Below are 21,912 nucleotides of genomic sequence, written 5' to 3'. Positions count from 1 at the left end.
AGCATGTGGTTTGGTAGGACTGCACAACCATTTTACTGGGAAGCACTTTGGAATTCATGAGTGATTCCTTGTGCTAATTACATTCAGCTTTTCACAATCACTGTCTGTCAGTACAAGAGGTCTACCTGATCTTGGTTTAGTTGTGGTTGCTCTTTCACATTCTCCCATCATAATATCATCACCAACAATCAATATGGGTAGCTTTCATACTGGCATACCTGCCTATAGTGACATTTAGGGCTCCATTTTGCCGAACATATGTATCTGGATTCTTTTAGTCTCTCATTCATGCAACTCCATTAATAATTTATACTTCTGTGTACTTAAGTTGTAAGTGATCTGTCCACTTTAAGCTATCTGTTAATATACAATATTTAATTATATACACTTCAGTTCAATTAATGAACCTGCAGGTAAATTCTGTGTCTGACATTTGTGGTGAAACAGACTTATATGTAAAAAAGAAATAAATTTAGAAGGTATAAATGTTTGTGGAGAAATATCAGAAGTGCACTAAGAATTCAAAACCTATACCTTATCTACTGAATTGACAAAAAAACTAAGAAGTTTTGGTCACATAAAGTCAGCCAATGGATCAGTCATCAATCCAGTCACTATTTGATCATACTTCCATTAATACTGACAATGTCAGAGAAGACTAAAACACTTTATTCTTACCAGTGACATTGTTTCACTGTAAAATATTGTATTACAGTTCTTACTTTTGATCATTACATGAATACTGAAAGACATAGATAGAGATAGAGAGAGATGTAAATGCAAAATTGAAAATGGACTAAAATTTCTTGTTGTTGTTGTGGTCTTCAGTCCTGAGACTGGTTTGATGCAGCTCTCCATGCTAATCTATCCTGTGCAAGCTCCTTCATCTCCCAGTACCTACTGCAACCTACATCCGTCTTAATCTGCTTAGTGTATTCATCTCTTGGCCTCCCTCTACGATTTTTACCCTCCATGCTGCCCTCCAATGCTAAATTTGTGATCCCTTGATGCCTCAGGACATATCCTACCAACCAATCCCTTCTTCTAGTCAAGTTGTGCCACAAACTTCTCTTCTCCCCAATCCTGTTCAATACCTCCTAATTAGTTACGTGATCTACCCATCTAATCTTCAACATTCTTCTGTAGCACCACATTTTGATAGCTTCTATTCTCTTCTTGTCCGACCTATTTATCGTCCATGTTTCACTTCCATACATGGCTACACTCCATACAAATACTTTCAGCAAAACTCCTTTACTGCTTTAAGTGTCTCATTTCCTTATCTAATTCCCTCAGCATCACCCGATTTTATTCAACTACATTCCATAATCCTCGTTTTGCTTTTGTTGATGTTCATCTTATATCCTCCCTTCAAGACACTGTCCATTCCATTCAACTGCTCTTCCAAGTCCTTTGCTGTCTCTGACAGAATTACAATTTCATCGGCAAACCTCAAAGTTTTTATTTCTTCTCCCTGGATTTTAATACCTACAACGAATTTTTCTTTTGTTTCCTTTACTGCTTGCTCAATATACAGGTTGAATAACATTGGAGAGAGGCTACAACCCTGTCTCACTCCCTTCCCAACCGCTGCTTCCCTTTCATGTCCCTCGACTCATAACTGCAATCTGGTTTCTTTACAAATTGTAAATATAGCTTTTCGCTCCCTGTATTTTACCCCTGCCACCTTTAGAATTTGAAAGAGAGTATTCCGGTTAACATTGTCAAAAGCTTTCTCTAAGTCTACAAATGCTAGAAACATAGGTTTGCCTTTCCTTAATCTTTCTTCGAAGATAATTCTTAAGGTCAGTATTGCCTCACGCGTTCCAACATTTGTACGGAATCCAAATTGATCTTCCCCGAGGTCAGCTTCTACCAGTTTTTCCATTCGTCTGTAAATAATTAGCGCTAGTATTTTGCAGCTGTGACTTATTAAACTGATAGTTCAGTAATTTTCACATCTGCCAACACCTGATGTCTTTGGGATTGGAATTATTATATTCTTCTTGAAGCCTGAGGGTATTTTACCTGTCTCTTACATCTTGCTCACCAGATGGTAGAGTTTTGTCATTTATGGTTCTCCCAAGGCCGTCAGTAGTTCGAATGGAATGTTGTCTACTCCCGGAGCCTTGTTTCGACTCAGGTCTTTCAGTGCTCTGTCACACTCTTCACGCAGTATTGTATCTCCCATTTCGTCTTTATGTACATTCTCTTCCGTTTCCAGAATATTGTCCTCAAGTACGTCCCCCTTGTATAGACCCTCTATATACTCCTTCCACCTTTCTGCTTTCCCTTCTTTGTTTAGAACTGTGTTTCCATCTGAGCCTCATGATATTCATACAAGTGGCTCTCTTTTCTCCAAAGGTCTCTTTAATTTTCCTGTAGGCAGTATATATCTTACCGCTAGTGAGATAAGCCTCTACATCCTTATATTTGTCCTCTAGCCATCCCTGCTTAGCCATTTTGCACTTTCTGTCAATCTCATTTTTGTGACGTTTGTATTCCTTTTTGCCTGCTTCATTTACTGCATTTTTATATTTTCTCCTTTCATCAATTAAATTCAATATTTCTTCTGTTACCCAAGGATTTCTACTAGCCCTCGTCTTTTTACCTACTTTATCCCTCAGACCAACCCATTCATTGTCTTCTGTATATCTTTCCCCCATTCCTGTCAATTGTTCCCTTATACTGTCCCTGAAACTCTTTACAACCTCTGGTTTAGTCAGTTTGCCAGTGGCAATCAGACACAGGCACATCAGCTGATTGCCGGGTTACGTCACAGTACCTGTTCATAAGTGTGTGCAAGTCCGGACAAAAATATTTAGTCAACACTGGGTCAGAGCTATGCATATTTCTGCATACTCAGTTACACAGGAAGTGACTACCAACCACATTCTGCGTGACCATAGCAAATAATTCTACTATACCAATGTACATTACACAACGGATCCAGCTGGATCTTGGATTGCAGCATGACCTGATGTGGTAACTTAACTTGCAGAGGTGTCAGAACTCATAACAGGGGCAGTCTCTTTAGCTTATTATCAACTGTTGCCAGACTTTGTGAAAGCTCTGCTAGTTGATGGTGTCACCAGCTTAACAACCTTGGGATTCTGATGAAATGCACAGAAAAATAGCCTTATTTAATACCTTTGATCCAAATTCTGCTCCTTATCCTGACGCTGAATAAGTGTTTAAGAAGACCAAACAGTGAAGATCATCAGTCTTATTTTTACACTCCAAGACTGAAGCAGTGTACACAGTCAGTCTGCGTACAGAGTAAATCCTGGATGGAAGTGTGACAAAGAATGCAGTCTGTGTGTCTGAGGTGAAACATGTGCACCAACATGGTATACGCCTAGTAAGATGTGGGAAATTGCCAAAAAACCATATCCATACTGGACAAACCAACCCCTCACCCAAGTGGTTTCAATATGGCAGCCCATCATACTTCCCTGGCCCAGAAGCAGTCACACAGCTAACAAGGTGGTTTCTGCTCTAGTTGCAGTACTGTGAACACTCTGAAAATCCCTTCTTCATCTATGCTACACAAGGAACTCACAAGTTTTTATCAATAACTGAAAATTTTCTAAAGCAAGTTATGCAAAATGATAGTAAAACACTCTAAACAATGAATAACTCACTTTGTTAAATTACACGTTGTTGGAAAATAAAGTATGCATCACTAACAAATACTACAACAACTTCTGACAGAAAACTAGAGAATTAATAGTCTTAGTTGGCTTGTTATTGTGCTCTGACAATGGCAAAAAAATTGGGCTCTCTATCTCCCCCCCCCCCCTCCCTCCCCCTCATTTCTCCCTGCCCCCTCTCCACTACCTCCCAGCCACTGTCATTCCTCATCCTTTCTGCAGAAGCCCACCACTCAAACATCCATAAACATCCATTCATCTGTCAGAACAATACATTAATATAGTAACAGTTTTTTGTTTTTGGTTTTTTAGGGTACAAAACTGCTATGGTCATTAGCGCCCAGTCAGTGACTTAGGAAATGGTAAAAAAAACGAAAATGGAAAGCAGCAGCAATGGGAACGAAACTCAAAAAATTGGAGAAAGTAAAAGCAGAAGGAACGCTTAAAATCCACTACAGAAAGGGGTTGGTTGTCCCCAAAGAGAGCTTCAAATGACTGACATCATCTCACTGGCACTAATAAACTCGACAACGCGATTGGCCAAGCGTGTGTCATCTGCTAAAATGGACGATATATCAGGCGACAGCTGTAGATGGGTGCGTAACGGCTAAAATAGGGGCACTCAATTGAAAGGTGTCTTACCGACCACAGCTGAGAGCAGTGGGGACAGAGTGGGGGAGGATCGCAGCTTAAAAGATGTCGATGGCTAAAAAGGCAGTGCCCTATCCGCAGTCTAGTTAAAATTACCTCCTCCTGATGACGCGTTCGGGAGGAAGAGGTCCAAGCACAGGGAAGAGCTTTCACGTCCCGCAATTTATTATGGGGAAGTGTCGACCAATGTGCGTGCCATAAAAGAACAACACGATGACATAAAACGCTCCGTAGATCGGCGAAGGGAATCAATCGAATTGCTGGCCGAAGAAGAGAGAATGCAGCCTTGGCCGCTATATCGGCCGCCTCATTGGCACAGATACCAACGTGTCCTGGGAGCCAGAGGAACACCACAGAGACGCCCCCCAAATGGAGCAAGTGCAGGCAGTCCTGAATCCGGTGGACCAGAGGGTGGACAGGGTAGAGAGCTTGGAGACAAAGGAGAGAGCTGAGAGAATCTGAACAGATAACATACTGTATCCACTGATGGCAGCGGATGTATTGGACAGCCTGGAGAACAGCGTAAAGCTCCGCAGTATAAACCGAACACTGGTCGGGAAGCCGAAATCAATTTGGGGTATCGCCAACAATATAGGCACTCCCTACACCTAATGATGTTTTCGAGCCATCAGTGTAAATAAATGTGGCTTCCTTCATTTGTGCACAGAGCAGCAAATGCCCGACGATAAACAAGTGAAGGGGTACCATCCTTGGGAAATTTACAAAGGTCACGGAGCAGGCAGATCCGGGGATGGAGCCAAGGCAGTGCTGTACCCCAAGTTGTCAAGAAGGTTTTAGGAAAGCGGAAGGAAAGAGAATGGAGCAGTTGACGGAAGCGGACTCCCGGTGGTAGTAGGGAGGAAGGGCAGCCTGCATACCCTACATCCAAGGAGGTGTCGAAAAAAATGTCATGGGCCAGATTAGCAGGCATGGAAGGCAGATGGCTAGCATAACGACTCAGAAGGACAGCTCGCCGATTGGACAGCAGAGGTTCAGCAGTCTCAGCATAAAGGCTTTCCACAGGGCTGGTGTAAAAAGCTCCAGACACTAAACGTAATCCACGGTGGTGGATAGAGTCGAGACGCCGAAGAATGGACGGCCAAGCAGAGGAGTAAACTATGCTTCCATAGTCCAATTTCGAGTGCACTAAGGCGCGATAGAGGCGGAGAAGGACCACTCGGTCCGCTCCCCAGGAAGTACCATTCAGGACACGGAGGGTGTTGAGGGATCACAGACAGCGAGCCAAAAGATAGGAAACGTGGAGGGACCAGCACAGTTTTCTGTCAAACATAAGACCCAAGAATTTAGCGACGTCTGAAAACGGAAGGTTGACAGGTCCTAGATGTAAGGAGGGTGGAAGAAACTCCTTACGTCGCCAAAAATTAACACAAACGGTCTTACTGGGAGAAAAACGGAAGCCGGTTTCTATGCTCCAAGAGCAGAGGCAATCGAGACATCCTTTAAGATGTCGTTCAAGAAGGCTGGTCCATTGAGAGCTGTAGTAGATCGCAAAATTGTCCACGAAGAGGGAGCCCGAGACATCAGGAAGGAGACAATCCATAATCGGATTTATGGCAATGGCAAACAGTACAACACTCAGCACGGAGCCCTAGGGTACCCTGTTTTCTTGGGAGAAAGTACGGGAGAGAGTGGTGTTCACCCGCACTCTAAATGTGCGCTCTGCCATAAATTCATGAAGAAAAAGGGGCAGCCGACCTCGAAAGCCCCAAGAGAACAGTGTATGGAGGATGCCTGTCCTCCAACAGGTATCGTATGCTCTCTCCAGATCAAAAAATATTTCTACTGTTTGGCGCTTCTGGAGAAAATTGTTCATGATATAAGCGGAGAGAGCAACAAGATGGTCAACTGCAGAACGATGCTTTCGGAAACCGCATTGGGCAGGTGTTAAAAGACTGCAGGACTCCAGCCACAAAGCTAAATGGCAATTCACCATACGCTCCAAAACCTTACATACACTACTCGTGAGAGAAATGGGGCGATAGCTAGAGGGGAGATGTTTGTCCTTTCCAGGTTTCGGAACAGGAATGACGATAGCTTCCCGCCATCGTCTGGGAAAAGTACTGTCGGTCCAAATTTGATTATAAATGTGAAGGAATTAAAGCAGACTATGGTATGATAAATGCAGCAACATTTGGATGTGGATACCATCCGGTCCTGGGGTGGAGGAGCGAGAAGAAGAGAGTGCATGTTGGAGTTCCCACATGGAGAAAACAGTATTGTAGCTTTCGTGATTTTGAGAGGAGAAAGCAAGAGGTCGCACTTCCGCTGCACGTTTCTTCAGGAGAAACGCTGGCGGGTAATTTGAAGAGCTCAAAATCCCAGCAAAGTGTTGACCCAATGAGTTAGAAATTGCGATGGGGTCCACTAATGTATCATGCGCGACAGTGAGCCCAGACACCGGGGAGAAACTAGGTGCACCTGAGAACTGTCGAATCCGACTCCAAACTTCCGAGGAGGGAGTGAAGGTGTTAAATGAGCTAGTAAAGAATTTCCAGTTTTCCTTCTTGCTATCGTGGATGACGCGACGTCATCGCGCTCGGAACTGCTTATAGCGGATACAGTTGTCCAAAGTAGGATGGTGGCAGAAAACGCGAAGAACATGTTGCAGCTCACGTATTGCGTCACAGCATGCCGCGTTCCACCAAGGAACTGGGGGTGCGCCGGGGCAATGCGGAGGTACATGGTATTGAACATTCCGCAGCTGTAGGAATAATGTCTGTAATATGTGTGACCTCATCGTCGACGCTAGGAAAGTGGCGGTCATCGAATGTTGCCAGAGACGAAAAAAGTGTCCAATCGGCTTGGCAAAACTTCCAGCGTCACAGGCGCATATATGGCTGTTGAGGCTGCAGTCTAAGGACACATGGAAAATGGTCACTTGAGTGTGTATCATCAAGGGCGAACCATTCGAAGTGCCGAGCTAGCGGAACAGTACCGACCGAAAGGTCCAAATGAGAGAAATTTGTCGTGGAGGCAGACAAAAATGTAGGGTCCCCAGTGTTGAGGCAAACTAGATCCGCTTGGTGGAAGACGTCTAGCAATAGTGAGCCATGCGGACAAGGATTTGGAGATCCCCAAAGCGGGTGGAGGGCATTGAAGTCCCCATCCAGCAAATAGGGGGGTGGAAGCTGACCAAGAAGATGAAGGAGATCAGCTCGTGCCATTGGTGTGGACGATGGAATGTATACAGTACAAAGAGAGAAGGTATATCCAGAAAGGGAAAGACGGACAGCGACAGCTTGGAAGGAAGTGTTTAAGGGGATTGGGTGATAATGGAGAGTATCATGGAGAAGAATCATGAGTCCTCCATGTGCTGGAGTGCCTACAACAGAGGGGAGATCAAATCGGACGGACTGAAAATGGGGGAGAACAAAGCGGTCATGGGGACGCAGCTTTGTTTCCTGAAGACAGAAGATGACCGGTGAGTAAGATCATAAGAGGATCAACAATTCATCCCGATTGGCTCGAAGGCCGTGGATATTCCAGTGGATAATGGACATAGGGTGAACAGAAAATGGAGGAATGTGACCAAGGGTGCCGTCAACTCAGTGACTGCTCAGAGCTTGTGACCAACAGCACGGAATGGCATTCAGCTGAAGGCAGAAGATCCTGATCCATAGGTTGTTCAGGAGCAGCTCCTGCCACCAGCGATCGGCCAGTTGATCGGCTGCCAACAGTGCGCCTCGGCGACATAGAAGACGGCCGAGGGCGATTACCGCCAGGTGGTGCTGTAGATGGGACACGCCTTGGCGGAGAAGGAGATGAACTGGGTTTTTTACTAGCCTTCTTGGAAACATGATGTTTAGATGAAGAGGGAACTGATGGTTGTGAAGTTTGGGTACGTAAAAAATCTTCATGAGTATGCTCTTTTTTCAAAGTCTTGGTGTCTGACTTTTGGGCTTGAGATTTAGCAGAACCCGATGAAGGGTGAGCCATAGAGTGGGCAGGCGAAAGTGGGGAGGTTGAATGGGCAATCTTTGTGCTGGATGATCTGACAACCGTGGCACTAAAGGTAAGGTCACAAGTCTGCGTGGCCGCCTCCTTTGTTGGCCGAGGAGAGGCAATGACAGTGCTGTATTTTCCTGTCTGAGGCACGGTGGGCTGTCGACTGGCGAATAATTTTCGAGCAGCTAAGGTCGACACCTTTTCCTTCCCTCTGATTTCCTGAATGAGCTTTTCATCTTTAAAATGGGGCAATCTCGAGAGGAAGCAGCATAATCACCCATACAGTTGATGCAACGAGGGGATGGAGGTGGACAAGCACCCTCATGGGCATCCTTGCCACACGTAACACATTTGGCCGGATTGGAAGAGGACTGGCTGGTGTGATTGAACTGCTGACACCGATAGCAACGAGTATGGTTTGGGATGTAAGGGCGAACGGAAATTATCTCATAGCCTGCTTTGATTTTTGATGGGAGTTGAACTTTGTCAAATGTCAAGAAGACAGTACGGGTTGGAATGATGTTCGTGCCAACCCTTTTCATCACTCTATGAACTGCCGTTACACCCTGCTCAGACAGGTAGTGTTGAATTTCCTCGTCGGACAAGCCGTCGAGGGAGCGTGTATAAATGACCCCACGTGATGAATTTAAAGTATGGTGCGGTTCCACCTGGACAGGGAAGGTGTGTAGCAGTGAAGTACGCAGCAATTTTTGTGCCTGGAGGGCACTGACTGTTTCTAACAACAAGGTGCCATTTCGTAATCTGGAACAAGACTTTACAGGACCTGCAATTGCGTTGACACCTTTCTGAATAATGACAGGGTTGACCGTGGAGAAGTCGTGACCTTCATCAGACCGAGAAACAGCAAGGAACTGTGGCAACTATGGAAGGACTGTCTGTGGCTGAGACTCATTGAACTTATGCTTGTGAGCTGACATACTAGAAGATGAGGAAACCACTGTGAAAGTATCCCCCACGATTACCGGCATCTCCGATGGCAGTCCCGTCCCATCCGACAAACAGATGGAGGGACCAATCAGCACTTTTGGAAGGTATCAGCTCGGGTAGTCACCCCTCCCTGGGCCTGGCCGTTACTAGGGGGTACGTACGTGTCCTACCTGTCTACCCGGGGCGGGGAATTACGCGTTACCCCGTCAGCGGCTACACATGGAGATGCGTGGGTCAGCCTTCCGACACGCACAGGGAGGAAAAAAGAGAAAGGGAAAGGAAAGGAAAGAAGAGAGGTTTCAAACATCGCAGCGGAGAAAAGGGCAAAGAGAAGAGGTAAGGGAAAGAGAAGGGCAAAGGAAGGATGAAGACTTGCAAGTGGAGAATGCAAAGAATTTGTTACAGTTTCGAGCGTCTGTCTCCAGACGTAGGCACGAAACATACTCCCAGAAGGGGAGAAAGGGAAGGAAAGAGGCGGCAGTGAGAGGGGGGGGGGGGGGCGAAGATGGGGGATGGGGAAGGATGCGGAAAGGGAAGGTATGCAGCCCGGAAAGGAAGGAAGGCCACATTAGCTCGGGGTCCCGTGCTCGCTACGCACGTATTCACAAAACAGTTGTGGACCCCCTGGGGGAGGGGGGGGGGCAGTCAGATTTATTACACCTATTAGAGCACTATAATGTAGTTTCTCTTTAGAATATTGTTTCAGAATTGATAGCTACAGCTGCAGTAAATATCAATGATCGAGAAATAAAACTAGCACATACATTAAATATTAGTAACATCAACAAATACAATAGTTTAGAAAATTTAGGTAATCATGAAATTAAATCTATCCAAAGGATCACAAACAGAAAAAAAAACAAAATAATGAAACTGACAATCAACACAGAAATTATTAATTACGATCCACACACAGGTGAACATACAAAGGGAAGTACAACATCAAAGAGGAAGTGAGGAAAGTACAAATGGTGAACTGAAGATGGGTTTCTGAACAGACATTTTTGTTTCATACACTTGTGTGATTTGGGAAATACCTACATTCATGTATTCATCTGTGTGTGCGAGATACTGCCTTCCCTTCTATTTATTAATGTGACACTTCCTTCACATAAACAAAAGCAGGATAGAAGATGCAGCTATTTTCTTTTGGATTTAGTAAATATATTAAGTGATGGATCATAAAAGTGAATTTCCAGCATCTGAACCTTATATACCTTAGTTTCTCTTTTTAATGTACATTAACAGTCGACGTAAGTAGAAGGATTTTCCTTACCTGGGTGTTGTGTCCACTTCATCACACAGAGAAAAATAGATGAATAAAGTTAGTACCTCATTCATAGAGCTATAAACATATTCATCCTTAAAACATAACTTCATAACACTTGAAATGTGAACTATTTGCATTTAGTATGTTGTACTTGGCATAAAACATAATAAAAGCTATTGGTATCAGAAAAATGAAACATTTTCATTAAGAGAACATCTGAAAACATCTTTCCTGTGCATCATTTTTAACTTTCCATTAGATCCACATTATCCTACATTTTTATCCATGATATTACATAAAACAGTTACCTCATCATCATAGTAATCAGCATCATCATACTCTTCATCATCATAGTAGTACTCATAAACAGGGCGCCTCCTACGGTAAGGTCGCCTCCTGCCACCTCCCTGAGGCCTACGAGCAGGTGGAGGTGGAGGTGGTGGGGGTGGAGGTGGAGCCTGAGTGGTAGTGGTTGTTGTAGTTGTGGATGATGTTGTAGCCTTGTACAGAGCCTCATTTCTGTGAAAACAAATAATGAACTTCAAAATGTGCACAAATTATCACCCAAGTTACATTTTGTATTCAGACCACATCATATCCTTCAACAGTGTGTATCATTTTTTAGTCTGTGTTTCAATATTTTGCAGTAGCACATAACTGACTGGAGGAAAAGTGTATTCATATCATTAAATTTGTTACTAAATGTGAATATGTAAGTAACTAATTATTAGTGAAATAACCAATCTGTACACATACATTCTTAAGACAAGGCTGTCGTACTATATTATACATATATAGGGTGTAACTAAATTTCCTTTACAGATTTTCGGGATGGTTTCCTTACAACAAACAGGAGAAAGTGTCTAGTAAACATGGGCTCTCAAATGCATATCTTAGGAGGTGTGAGTAGTTGTTTAATAGTAGCACAGAATATTTATATGGACTGTCAAAAAGTTATATAGGTGAACAAGAAGAAAATTGGTATTTGCTGTCAAAAAATTATATATGTGAATAAGAAAAAGTTTATTTTCATTGTCAAAACATAAATATGACTGCAGTGGTGTGAGTCAGTTTGGGGCAGTATTTGGTCAGCAATACTCATTGAGTTTTATGCTGTGTTAAGATAGCCCAGATTGGACTAAAATTCATCTGTGAATTGGAGATGGTGACTGAATAGATGTGTAATTATCTCTCATACCTGGAAAGAATAAATGAAAAGTTATGGGAAATCGGAGTCAAGTTATTTCTTTGAATTAATGACCATGGACCTGTTTACTCAGTGACCAAGTTAAGTATACATTCAATCATTTTTCTAACTATAAGTTTCATTGCTGGCATGCGGCAATAAACACACATTAAAAATGTTTTGCATCACCCAGGTTCCAGAACTCCTGAAAATAGACATTGACTGTGGATATTGTATCACAGACACAGTCCCTTTGACTGTTCAGAGACGTCATTAAACCCGCACAAAGATGTATGCAACCATGCATGAGCAGCACCCATTAGACAGTGTGGGTCCAACAGCTGATCAGTTCCAGTCATTCCACCTGGAAGGAGGTACACGGCTCATGTTCAGCTCATGTTCAGCCGTGCCTCGACGGCCAATACCGCAGTTTGATCACATCTGCATTGTTACTGTGTGCCACAAAGGGCTCTCAACAAGGGAAGTGTCCAGGCATCTCGGAATGAACCAAAGTGATGTTTGGACATGGAGCAGATACAGAGAGACAGGAACTGTAAATGATATGCCTCACTCAGGCTGCCCAAGGGTCACTACTGGAGTGGATGACCACTACCTTCGGATTATGGCTCAGATGAATCCTGACAGCAACGCCATGTTGAATAATGGTTTTTGTCTAGGCACAGGACGTCATGTTACGATTCAACCTGTGTGCAATAGGCTGCATAATACACGACTTCATGCCCAACGTCCATGGCAAGGTCCCTCTTTGCAACCACGACACCATGCAGCACAGTACAGATGGGCCTAACAACATGCTGAATGGACTGCTCAGGATTGGCATCATGTTCTCTTCATCGATGAGTGTCGCATATGCCTTCAACCAGACCATCATCGGAGACGTGTTTGGAGGCAACCTTATCAGGCTGAAAGCCTTAGACACACTGTCCAGCGAGTGAAGCAAGGGGGAGGTTCCCTGCTCTTTTGGGGTGGCATTATGTGGCACTGACGTATGCTGCTGGTGGTCATGGAAGGCACTGTGACAGCTGTACGATATGTGAATGCCATCCTCTGACCAATAGTGCAACCATATCAGCAGCATATTGGCGAAGCATTCATCTTCATGGATGACAATTCGCACCCCCAATGTGCACATCTTGTGAATGGCTTCCTTCTGGAAAATGAAATCACTTGACTGGAGTGGTCAGCATGTTCTCCAGACATGAATCCTATCAAACATACCTGGGATAGATTGGAAAGGGCTGTTTATGGATGACGTGACCCACCAAAGACTCTGAGGGATGCCGAATCGCCATTGAGGAGTGGGACAATCTGGACCAACAGTGCCTTGATGAACTTGTGGGTAGTATGCCATGACGAATACAGGCCTGCATCAATATAAGAGGAAATGCTACTGGGTATTAGAGGTACCGGTGGGTACAGCAATCTGGACTACCACCTCTGAAGGTCTCACTGTATGATGGTACAACATGCGATGTGTGGTTTTCATGAGCAATAAAAAGGGCAGAAATGATGTTTATGTTGATCTCTATTTCAATTTTCTGTACATTTTCCAGAACTCTCGGAACTGAGGAGATGCAAAACTTTTTTTGATGTGTGTATGTGGGGTTGTCTTGCCAAAAAAATTGCCCACTGAATTACTTCTGTGATAATATTCAGGCCCAATATTTGGTATTGTAATGATGAAACAATGGAATTTTTGTTAGACTGCTATTAACCCTTTGTCACTCACGTGGAGTACAAATGTACTTCATTGTCATTCTAAACATTATTTTCTTATTGTTGGGAAGAGTGGCAGGGCTGAAATTCTCAGGGTTTGGCATTCTTGTTCTAGCTTGTACCTACACTAAGTGGCATGTGCAGTCCTGCATGGACCTTCTCATAGGAAAGTCTTGATTGTTCCCTGTTGTGTTTGGTGCACACGGGTACTCCACGCGAGTATCGAAGTACCAGCACATATTTTATATGCTAAGTAAAAATTTTAATTTCCATTACATTTGAAATATGTTTGGTTTGCTATTGTAGCATTAATTTATCATTATTATTTAGGTATAATAGCAGATTGTACTTCTGAAGAAAGGATTTGGATGCAATGGCTAGAGGAAGAACTGCAGAGTGATGAGCCTTCCAATTATGATTCTGATCTGTGCAAAGAGTATACAAGCGAGAATGATGATCGACCAGATGAGCAAACAATGTCATGGAAGAATCAAAAGAAGGCAATGTGGACATGGAAGAGAGCTACAACAAGGCAAGTGAAGAAAAATCAGGACATAATGTCGACAAGGAAGAGAACTTCAAAAAGGCAAGTGAAGAAGCTGATTTTTATTTTGGAAAAGATAAAACAAAATAGAATAAATTGCCACCTTGTCCTAATGTTAAAACAAAGTCCAGCAATATTGTTCTTCATGTTCCTGGTCCAAAAGGAGAGGTAAAAAATGCAAAATCTGAAATCGATTACATTAACTTCATTATTGATGACAGAATAATAGAGTTAATCATGAAAAGTACCAGTATTTATATAGAAACAATCAGGCATTAATTTTCTAGAGAACGAGAGGCAAAATTTACAGATCAATGTGAAATGTGTGGCCCCTCTTTGTATACTTATTTTCACTGGTATGCTAAAGACTTCCAAGTCGAATACTTGCAAAATATGGGACAATGAGAAAGGCAGTGGTATTGAAAGGGTGTATTTGACAATGTTGAGGAATAGATTGCATTTCTTGCTTTATTGCCCCAGATTTGATGACTTAAGCACCAGAAATGAGAGAAAAAAATATCAACAAATTGGCACCAATACAAGAAATTATGGATTTGGTGTTAGAAAACTTTCAGAAGTACTATACTCCTGGGGAGTACCTCACAATTGATGAGCAGCTGGTTAGTTTCGTGGAAGATGTCCATCCAGACAGTTTATACCTAGTAAATCTGCTCATTATGACCTGAAGGTGTTTGCATTAGTGGATTCTAGAATAATGTCTCCTGTGAATATGGAAATTTATTGTGGAAAACAGCTGGTGGGGCTTTTTGATGTAAGTAATGCAGGAAAGGTCATCATGAGAATTGCAAAACCAATTTTTGGCACAGGACGTAACATCATGGACGATAATTGGTTTACTAGCTGTCCTCTGCTTCAAGAACCATTTGAGAAAAAGGCAACTTCTGTTGGAACAATCAGACAGAACAAAAAAGAAATACCTCAGGAATTTTTACGTAGAAAATCTCTAGAAATAAACACTTCTGTTTTCGGCTATAAAGACATGATGCAACACTTGTATCCTACTGCTCCTACTGCGAAAGGAAAAAGAAAGCAGTAATTTTACTTTCAAGTATGCACAATGATGCAGCGATTGAAGAGTGCAACAGTTTTTGAAAAAAAAAAAAGATTGTAACATTCTACAATCACACAAAAGTTGGAGTTGACGTACTTGATCAACTTAGTTCAAATTAGGATACAGCAAGAGCTACTAAAAGATGGCCAACAGCAAATTTTTACAGTATTTTAAATATCATCGCTATCAATGCCCTATGCATTTATTCAGCAAACAAAATTACATCAAAATTAAATGAGCTGATTTCCTTGATGAAATTAATTGGAAAATGGTGAAAGCGCAGATTCATGAACACATGAAACAGTGCTTGATACGCAGACAACTAAAAATTCGAGGACTGGTGGTGTTAGGAGAGGACTCGGAAGAAAAAGTGGAAATAGCTGAAAAAAAAATTAAAAAAAAGGACGAAGGACGTTTTAAAATATGCGGCAGATCAAGAAATAAATCAAAATGAAGAGTGTGTGCAAAATGTAATGAATGGGTGTGTGTTGAATATTCGACAACTAGCGTTCTTCGCAAGAATTGCACATGATTTCTTATTGTACATATCTACTGTGATTATTTTCTTGTGTATTATTCTTCATTAAAGTTATTTGGAATAGTTTAATTACTTCTTGTATAATGTAGCATGTTTTGAGTAATAAATGGGTGGAGTGACAAAAACCCATTTTTCGTTTAAAAAATTAAATGTTTAATTCCCTCAAAAGTATTAGTCATGAATTTACTCATGCATCGCAAAGGACATAAAAACAAATAAAATAATTAAATAGAGAAGAAACATATTTTTAATAATAAAAAGTGGTGGAGTACATTTGTGCACCGTACGAGTATCTGTGTCCTCAAAACTCGCGCGAGTAGTGGAGGGTTAATAGGTACCTTTTCTGTGTACGTGACTAATTATTTCTACTCAAGGATTCCTGTCTGATGTAGAAAGAATTGTCAAGGAAAACTTCTTTAATCTACATTTGAAAACATTTACACTGTCTGTCAGACAATTTATTTCAATGGGTAGACTGTTGAGTTCTATAGTTGCATAATTCATCCCTTTTCTTGCCCAAGTTAGATGCATTAAGGAGTAATGCAGATCATTTTTCCTTGTAGTGTTGTAATTCTGAATATTTCTGTTGCTCTCAAACTCAGATGGATTGCTGATAAATTTCATAAGAGAATAAATTTACTGTGGGACTGTGGTTAATATTTCCAACTGGTTACAGAGACACCTGAAAGATGCATATGTTCAAACCTTACACATAATTCTAATTACTTTCTTTTGTGCAATGACTACTTTTTCCCTAGGTGAGGAGTTACTCCATAATATTATCCTACAAGACATCAGAGAATGGAAAACACAATCAGTTTACAAAGGAGATTGCTTACAAAACATCTACACAGTCAGTCTCAGAATATTGCTCAAGTGTGAACCAGCTTTAAGTGAAGAATCTAAGAATATACTGCAAACCCTGCATATCATTCCCTTATGGAATGCAAAAACAAGACTGGATTAGTTACGGTATGCATAGTGGCATTGAAGCAACAATTCTTCCTGCATTCCATATTTGAATGAAATGGGAAGAAGCACTAGTAACTGATACGGGGGGGATTACCCTCTGCCATGCACCTCATAGTTGTTAGTGGAGTATAGACGTAAATGTAGATAAAAGCCTTTGATGGGTAAATGACATTAACTTTACATCTGGGACTTCAGCAATGACATTTCTTCTCAGCCAGCTTCTGAAAGTATTCCACTGGTGAAACATTAAAAATGGTGTAGTATAACACTATATACCCCATACTTTAATTATGGTTGGGGGCTATGAATAAAACTTTAGTACTGCAGAGAAGTGTAATTAGGACACTGCATTGATTAGTATAGATAAAGTAGTTTTTTGAGCAATGGGTAAAATTTGAAATTTAAAAAAAAACATTTCATGCATTTGTGTAAATTGATACCATTTCTTGTAAAAATGAAAAGAAAGCAGGTTAGCATAGTGATGCTTATGACTACAGCACTAAGGCTTACAAGGTAATAAATTAAATAAATTTATATTTAGTGGAGGACTCTCTCCTTGTAGAGAGGAAATTGAAAATTCTGCAAAAATAAATAAAAGAGAGAAGCAAAGGTTGGCAAATAAATACCTGACACTGTGACTACTCCTCTCAAAACTGTGGATATCATTTTAGTCACACAATTTAAATTTCAAAACATGAGTTACATTTTATTCTAATCTGCTGGTATCTGAAATGAGTATTTACCTTTTAAAGTACTTCGGTGAATTTTCACAGTCAACTTCTGATACAAAATGACATATGAAAGTTTTTTGGTCAAATGCAGTATAATTTGCACAAAGGAAATCATATCTTGTGCCAAAGAGACAGTGATGATAAACCTGAAATAAAAGAGTTGTGTGTATTTCACCAAAATTGAAGTGTTACACAAATTAAGATATAAGACCTTTCAAATAACTTTATAAAACAATCATAGAACAATTTAAATTCATCATTGTTGGAAATGGCTCAGCAAATATATTAAGTTTACTTTTCTTCATACCATAGGAAAAAAATCGAACAATATGAGTTTTTACACTTACGCCAAACTTTTCAGATTATTATTAAAGTAAATAAATTTCCTGACTAAGTCTGCGATCACTGTAGACATTTTGTGAATAAAGCTGCCTAGATCATTAAATTGGTAAGTTCTGAGTTAGGATCAGATGATGGCAGTAGCTTAAAAGATTTTCTAAAATAAGAAATACCGAAGCCATCTAAGCAGCTTTATTCACAAAATTTATCAGAAGCTAAGAAAATTATTGATATACCATACATTGTGAACACTATAACACCACATATCTAAAATAGAACAAATCACTGGATTTTTGAGTGATGAGCATATTTAATAAATAAACTAATTGCTTGGTTCTGAAATGGGTAAACAATCTGCACACAGAAGAAGTATAGTTCAAGTACACATCTATGTATTGTAATAAACTCTTATTTTGTTTCTGTAAATTGCTCAACATGAATGGTAAAATGTTTTCTTTGAAAAGTTCACAGGCAATTTTGTCACAAGTATCTTTGTCAAGTACAGCTTTATCTTCATTTGAAATGATCCCATCTTGAAACAGACATTAAATCTTGTACTTCTGTCCTCATTCTCCCTGCCCCCTCCCCCTCTACATTCCTTGGTTTTGGCCTTTATGTAACTACCAGAAGCAAAAGAAATCAAATATACAGGGCTATTACAAATGATTGAAGCGATTTCATAAATTCACTGTAGCTCCATTCATTGACATATGGTCATGACACACTACAGATACGTAGAAAAACTCATAAAGTTTTGTTCGGCTGAAGCCGCACTTCAGGTTTCTGCCGCCAGAGCGCTTGAGAGCGCAGTGAGACAAAATGGCGACAGGAGCCGAGAAAGCATATGTCGTGCTTGAAATGCACTCACATCAGTCAGTCATAACAGTGCAACGACACTTCAGGACAAAGTTCAACAAAGATCCACCAACTGCTAACTCCATTCAGCGATGGTATGTGCAGTTTAAAGCTTCTGGATGCCTCTGTAAGGGGAAATCAACGGGTCGGCCTGCAGTGAGCGAAGAAACGGTTGAACACGTGCGGGCAAGTTTCACGCGTAGCCCGCGGAAGTTGACGAATAAAGCAAGCAGGGAGCTAAACGTACCACAGCCGACGGTTTGGAAAATCTTACGGAAAAGGCTAAAGTAGAAGCCTTACCGTTTACAATTGCTACAAGCCCTGACACCCAATGACAAAGTCAAACGCTTTGAATTTTCGGCGCAGTTGCAACAGCTCATGGAAAAGGATGAGTTCAGTGCGAAACTTGTTTTCACTGATGAAGCAACATTTTTTCTTAATGGTGAAGTGAACAGACACAATGTGCGAATCTGGGCGGTAGAGAATCCTCACGCATTCGTGCAGCAAATTCGCAATTCACCAAAAGTTAATGTGTTTTGTGCAATCTCACGGTTTAAAGTTTACGGCCCTTTTTTTCTTCTGCGAAAAAAACGTTACAGGACACGTGTATCTGGACATGCTGGAAAATTGGCCCATGCCACAACTGGAGACCGACAGCGCCGACTTCATGTTTCAACAGGATGGTGATCCACCGCACTTCCATCATGATGTTCGGCATTTCTTAAACAGGAGATTGGAAAACCGATGGATCGGTCGTGGTGGAGATCATGATCAGCAATTCATGTCATGGCCTCCACGCTCTCCCTACTTAACCCCCTGCGATTTCTTTCTGTGGGGTTATGTGAAAAATTCAGTGTTTAAACCTCCTCTACCAAGAAACATGCCAGAACTGCGAGCTCGCATCAACGATGCTCTCGAACTCATTGATGGGGACATGCTGCGCCGAGTGTGGGAGGAACTTGATTATCAGCTTGATGTCTGCCGAATCACTAAAGGGGCACATATCAAACATTTGTGAATGCCTAAAAGAACTTTGAGTTTTTGTATGTGTGTGCAAAGCATTGTGAAAATATCTCAAATAATAAAGTTATTGTAGAGCTGTGAAATCGCTTCAATCATTTGTAATGACCCTGTATACTTTCTGATTGTCATAACAATGTGACTTCACTGTGAAGCAATCTATACAAGAAAAGAACTGTGCAAGATGCATAGGCCTACAATGGCACATGACAAATTATCAACAGGAAAAACTGATATATTTTACTGGCTGTTGCAGTGAGAAATGAATACACTGTCAAGAATGAAGGAGCAGTATAATACATGTATGTGATTCTTCAGAAATATCACTGAAATTTGACATCAACCGATAATGATCCGATGTGACAAACAATGCTGCTAGAGGAACATTTGCAATAGATCATTATAGCAGAGGTTGAAAGTACTACTTCAATTGTAAGGTTCTGTTTTTCCAGTACTTAAACCACAAGTCATGCTTTGGTAGCATATTTGGTAGAGCACTTGTCCATGAAAAGCAAATACTCCTGGAAGAAATGACATTGGGGAGACATGGCTTAGCCTCAGCCAGTGAGGATAGGCCATGATTCGTGCTTGTGTAGCTCACTCGGTAGAGCACTTGGCCGTCAAAGGCAAAGGACCCGAATTCGAGTCTCAGTTCAGCACATGGTTTTACTCGACAAGAAGTTTCATATCAGCACACACTACACTGAAGAGTGAACATTTCATTCTGGGAACAATGAAACAGTAACACTATACTTTCACAGTGCACAAAATGTAAATGTATAATATCCAAGTGTCCCCATTAATAACCAACCTGTAGTAAACAGTAAGGAAACTAAAGTCTAGGGAAAGTGGATTCAGAGTATCATGAAGTGGGACATGCATATGGCACATGTTAACTCAAACATGAAAGAAGGAAAGCTCCACAAATGAGAAAACAGTTGTTCACATTATGCATATTTTTGTTCACACCTAAAATATAGAATCATATTCTGGAGCAACGTTCCTGCAGTAATGAGTAATTTTACAGTACAAGAATCATTATTTGGAAGAGCATTGATATGGGCCTTTGTTGAAAAAATTAACCATTCATCCATTGACTTGACATACATCCATGGGTGCCCATACCCAGTAACAAGGGGGACCCTCTCCTCTCCTCTCCTCCCCTCCCTCACCTAGCTCTCAGGGGAGGAAAAAATGTAGCGTAGTCAGGTGACTTTCTTTCAAGAAAATGATATAAAAGTTGGGTTTATGAGGTTTTTAAGAGGGTTGGAACTGGAACATTTTTATGGCTGCTTACAAGTAGACTTTCATCTTCCAACATATTAAAAATACTCCATACCTCCAAATCTATGCCCACTACTAACTATAGTATGGGTGCCCTTGAGTACACCTAGGAAACATTAATGGACCAATGAAGGAAAATACAACAGCTGAGCATTATTTACTTTTTTCCTACAGCAACAATGTGGCTGTGACACCACCTGAGGGATGTAAATTTTAAGGTTTTCCTGGAGTGTGTAACCTAAACGATCATACTCTTTAAGGCCCTTGGAAATATATTTGAAGGGAGTAAAAAGGGAAGGGAAGGAAGGATAAGGACCTATCCTATCAACAATGATGTCACTAGAGATGGAATAAAAGCTTGTATTTGGAATGGATGGGAAAGAAAACTGACCATGCCAATTTAAAGGAACCATTCCAGCATTTATCTTAAGCCATTCAGAGAAATTACAAAAATTTGAAATCTGGAGGGATGGAAGGGGATTTCAACTGTTGCCTTCCCAAATATTAGTCCAGTGTCTTACAACTGTAACACTTTGCATTGTTTGAGCATGTAGATTACCCCTGCACCAGAGAAGCCACAGATCAAAGAAAGTCCTACAAGAAGAATGTAAACATAATAGAAAAAGTATATGAGAAGCTGCACATAAATAGCATTAACACAAAGTTGAATAACATAAAATTAAAGGTAGCAATAAATGAGAGCTTCTCACAGAAAAAGATGGAGCCAACAAGTTAACTTGATAGGTTTGTCCACATGAAGAAAATTAAGATGAGGTACATAAGAAAATGTGGTCATCATACACTCTAAGACAAAAAACGATACACCACTAAGTAATTATCCAAATGGGATGGAAATCAGTAGATGTTATATGGCCATCGTCCTGCTTTCTGTAATTTGCTTCATTACAAATTCTATTAAAATGACAAGTTTGAAGGGCTGTTTTTTGTCACTGTTAGTTATTCACAGATAATGATGATTGCTGCAAGACCTTAATTCAAAGAAGCTGTCACTGAATTATTAACAGAAATACTGTTCTGTAATATCATGATTAAACTGACAAAGTGTATTTTAGGAACTACCATAATTTTAGGCTTCACATTACTGTAGCAGAAAAAATGGTGTGAAACCTATAGTGTTGTGCTTCA

At 41.1% G+C, this 21,912-nt stretch overlaps 1 protein-coding gene across 1 annotated transcript in view; it reads right to left on the bottom strand.

Annotated features, from left to right (window-relative positions):
* LOC126184618 (serine/arginine repetitive matrix protein 1-like) overlaps window positions 1-21,912 on the bottom strand; it is a 321,358-nt gene that overhangs the window by 5,997 nt on the left and 293,449 nt on the right. Inside the window, exons 5-6 of the mRNA XM_049927078.1 lie at window positions 17,281-17,414; window positions 10,797-11,007 (exon numbers count right to left, since the gene is read on the bottom strand). Coding sequence (XP_049783035.1) covers window positions 10,797-11,007; window positions 17,281-17,414 — 345 coding nt within the window. The remainder of the gene's footprint in view (window positions 1-10,796; window positions 11,008-17,280; window positions 17,415-21,912) is intronic.

The sequence above is a fragment of the Schistocerca cancellata genome, chromosome 4 (genome assembly GCF_023864275.1).
Source record: "Schistocerca cancellata isolate TAMUIC-IGC-003103 chromosome 4, iqSchCanc2.1, whole genome shotgun sequence".
NCBI lineage: Eukaryota > Metazoa > Arthropoda > Insecta > Orthoptera > Acrididae > Schistocerca > Schistocerca cancellata.
This window is presented reverse-complemented; position numbering and strand designations above follow the sequence as displayed.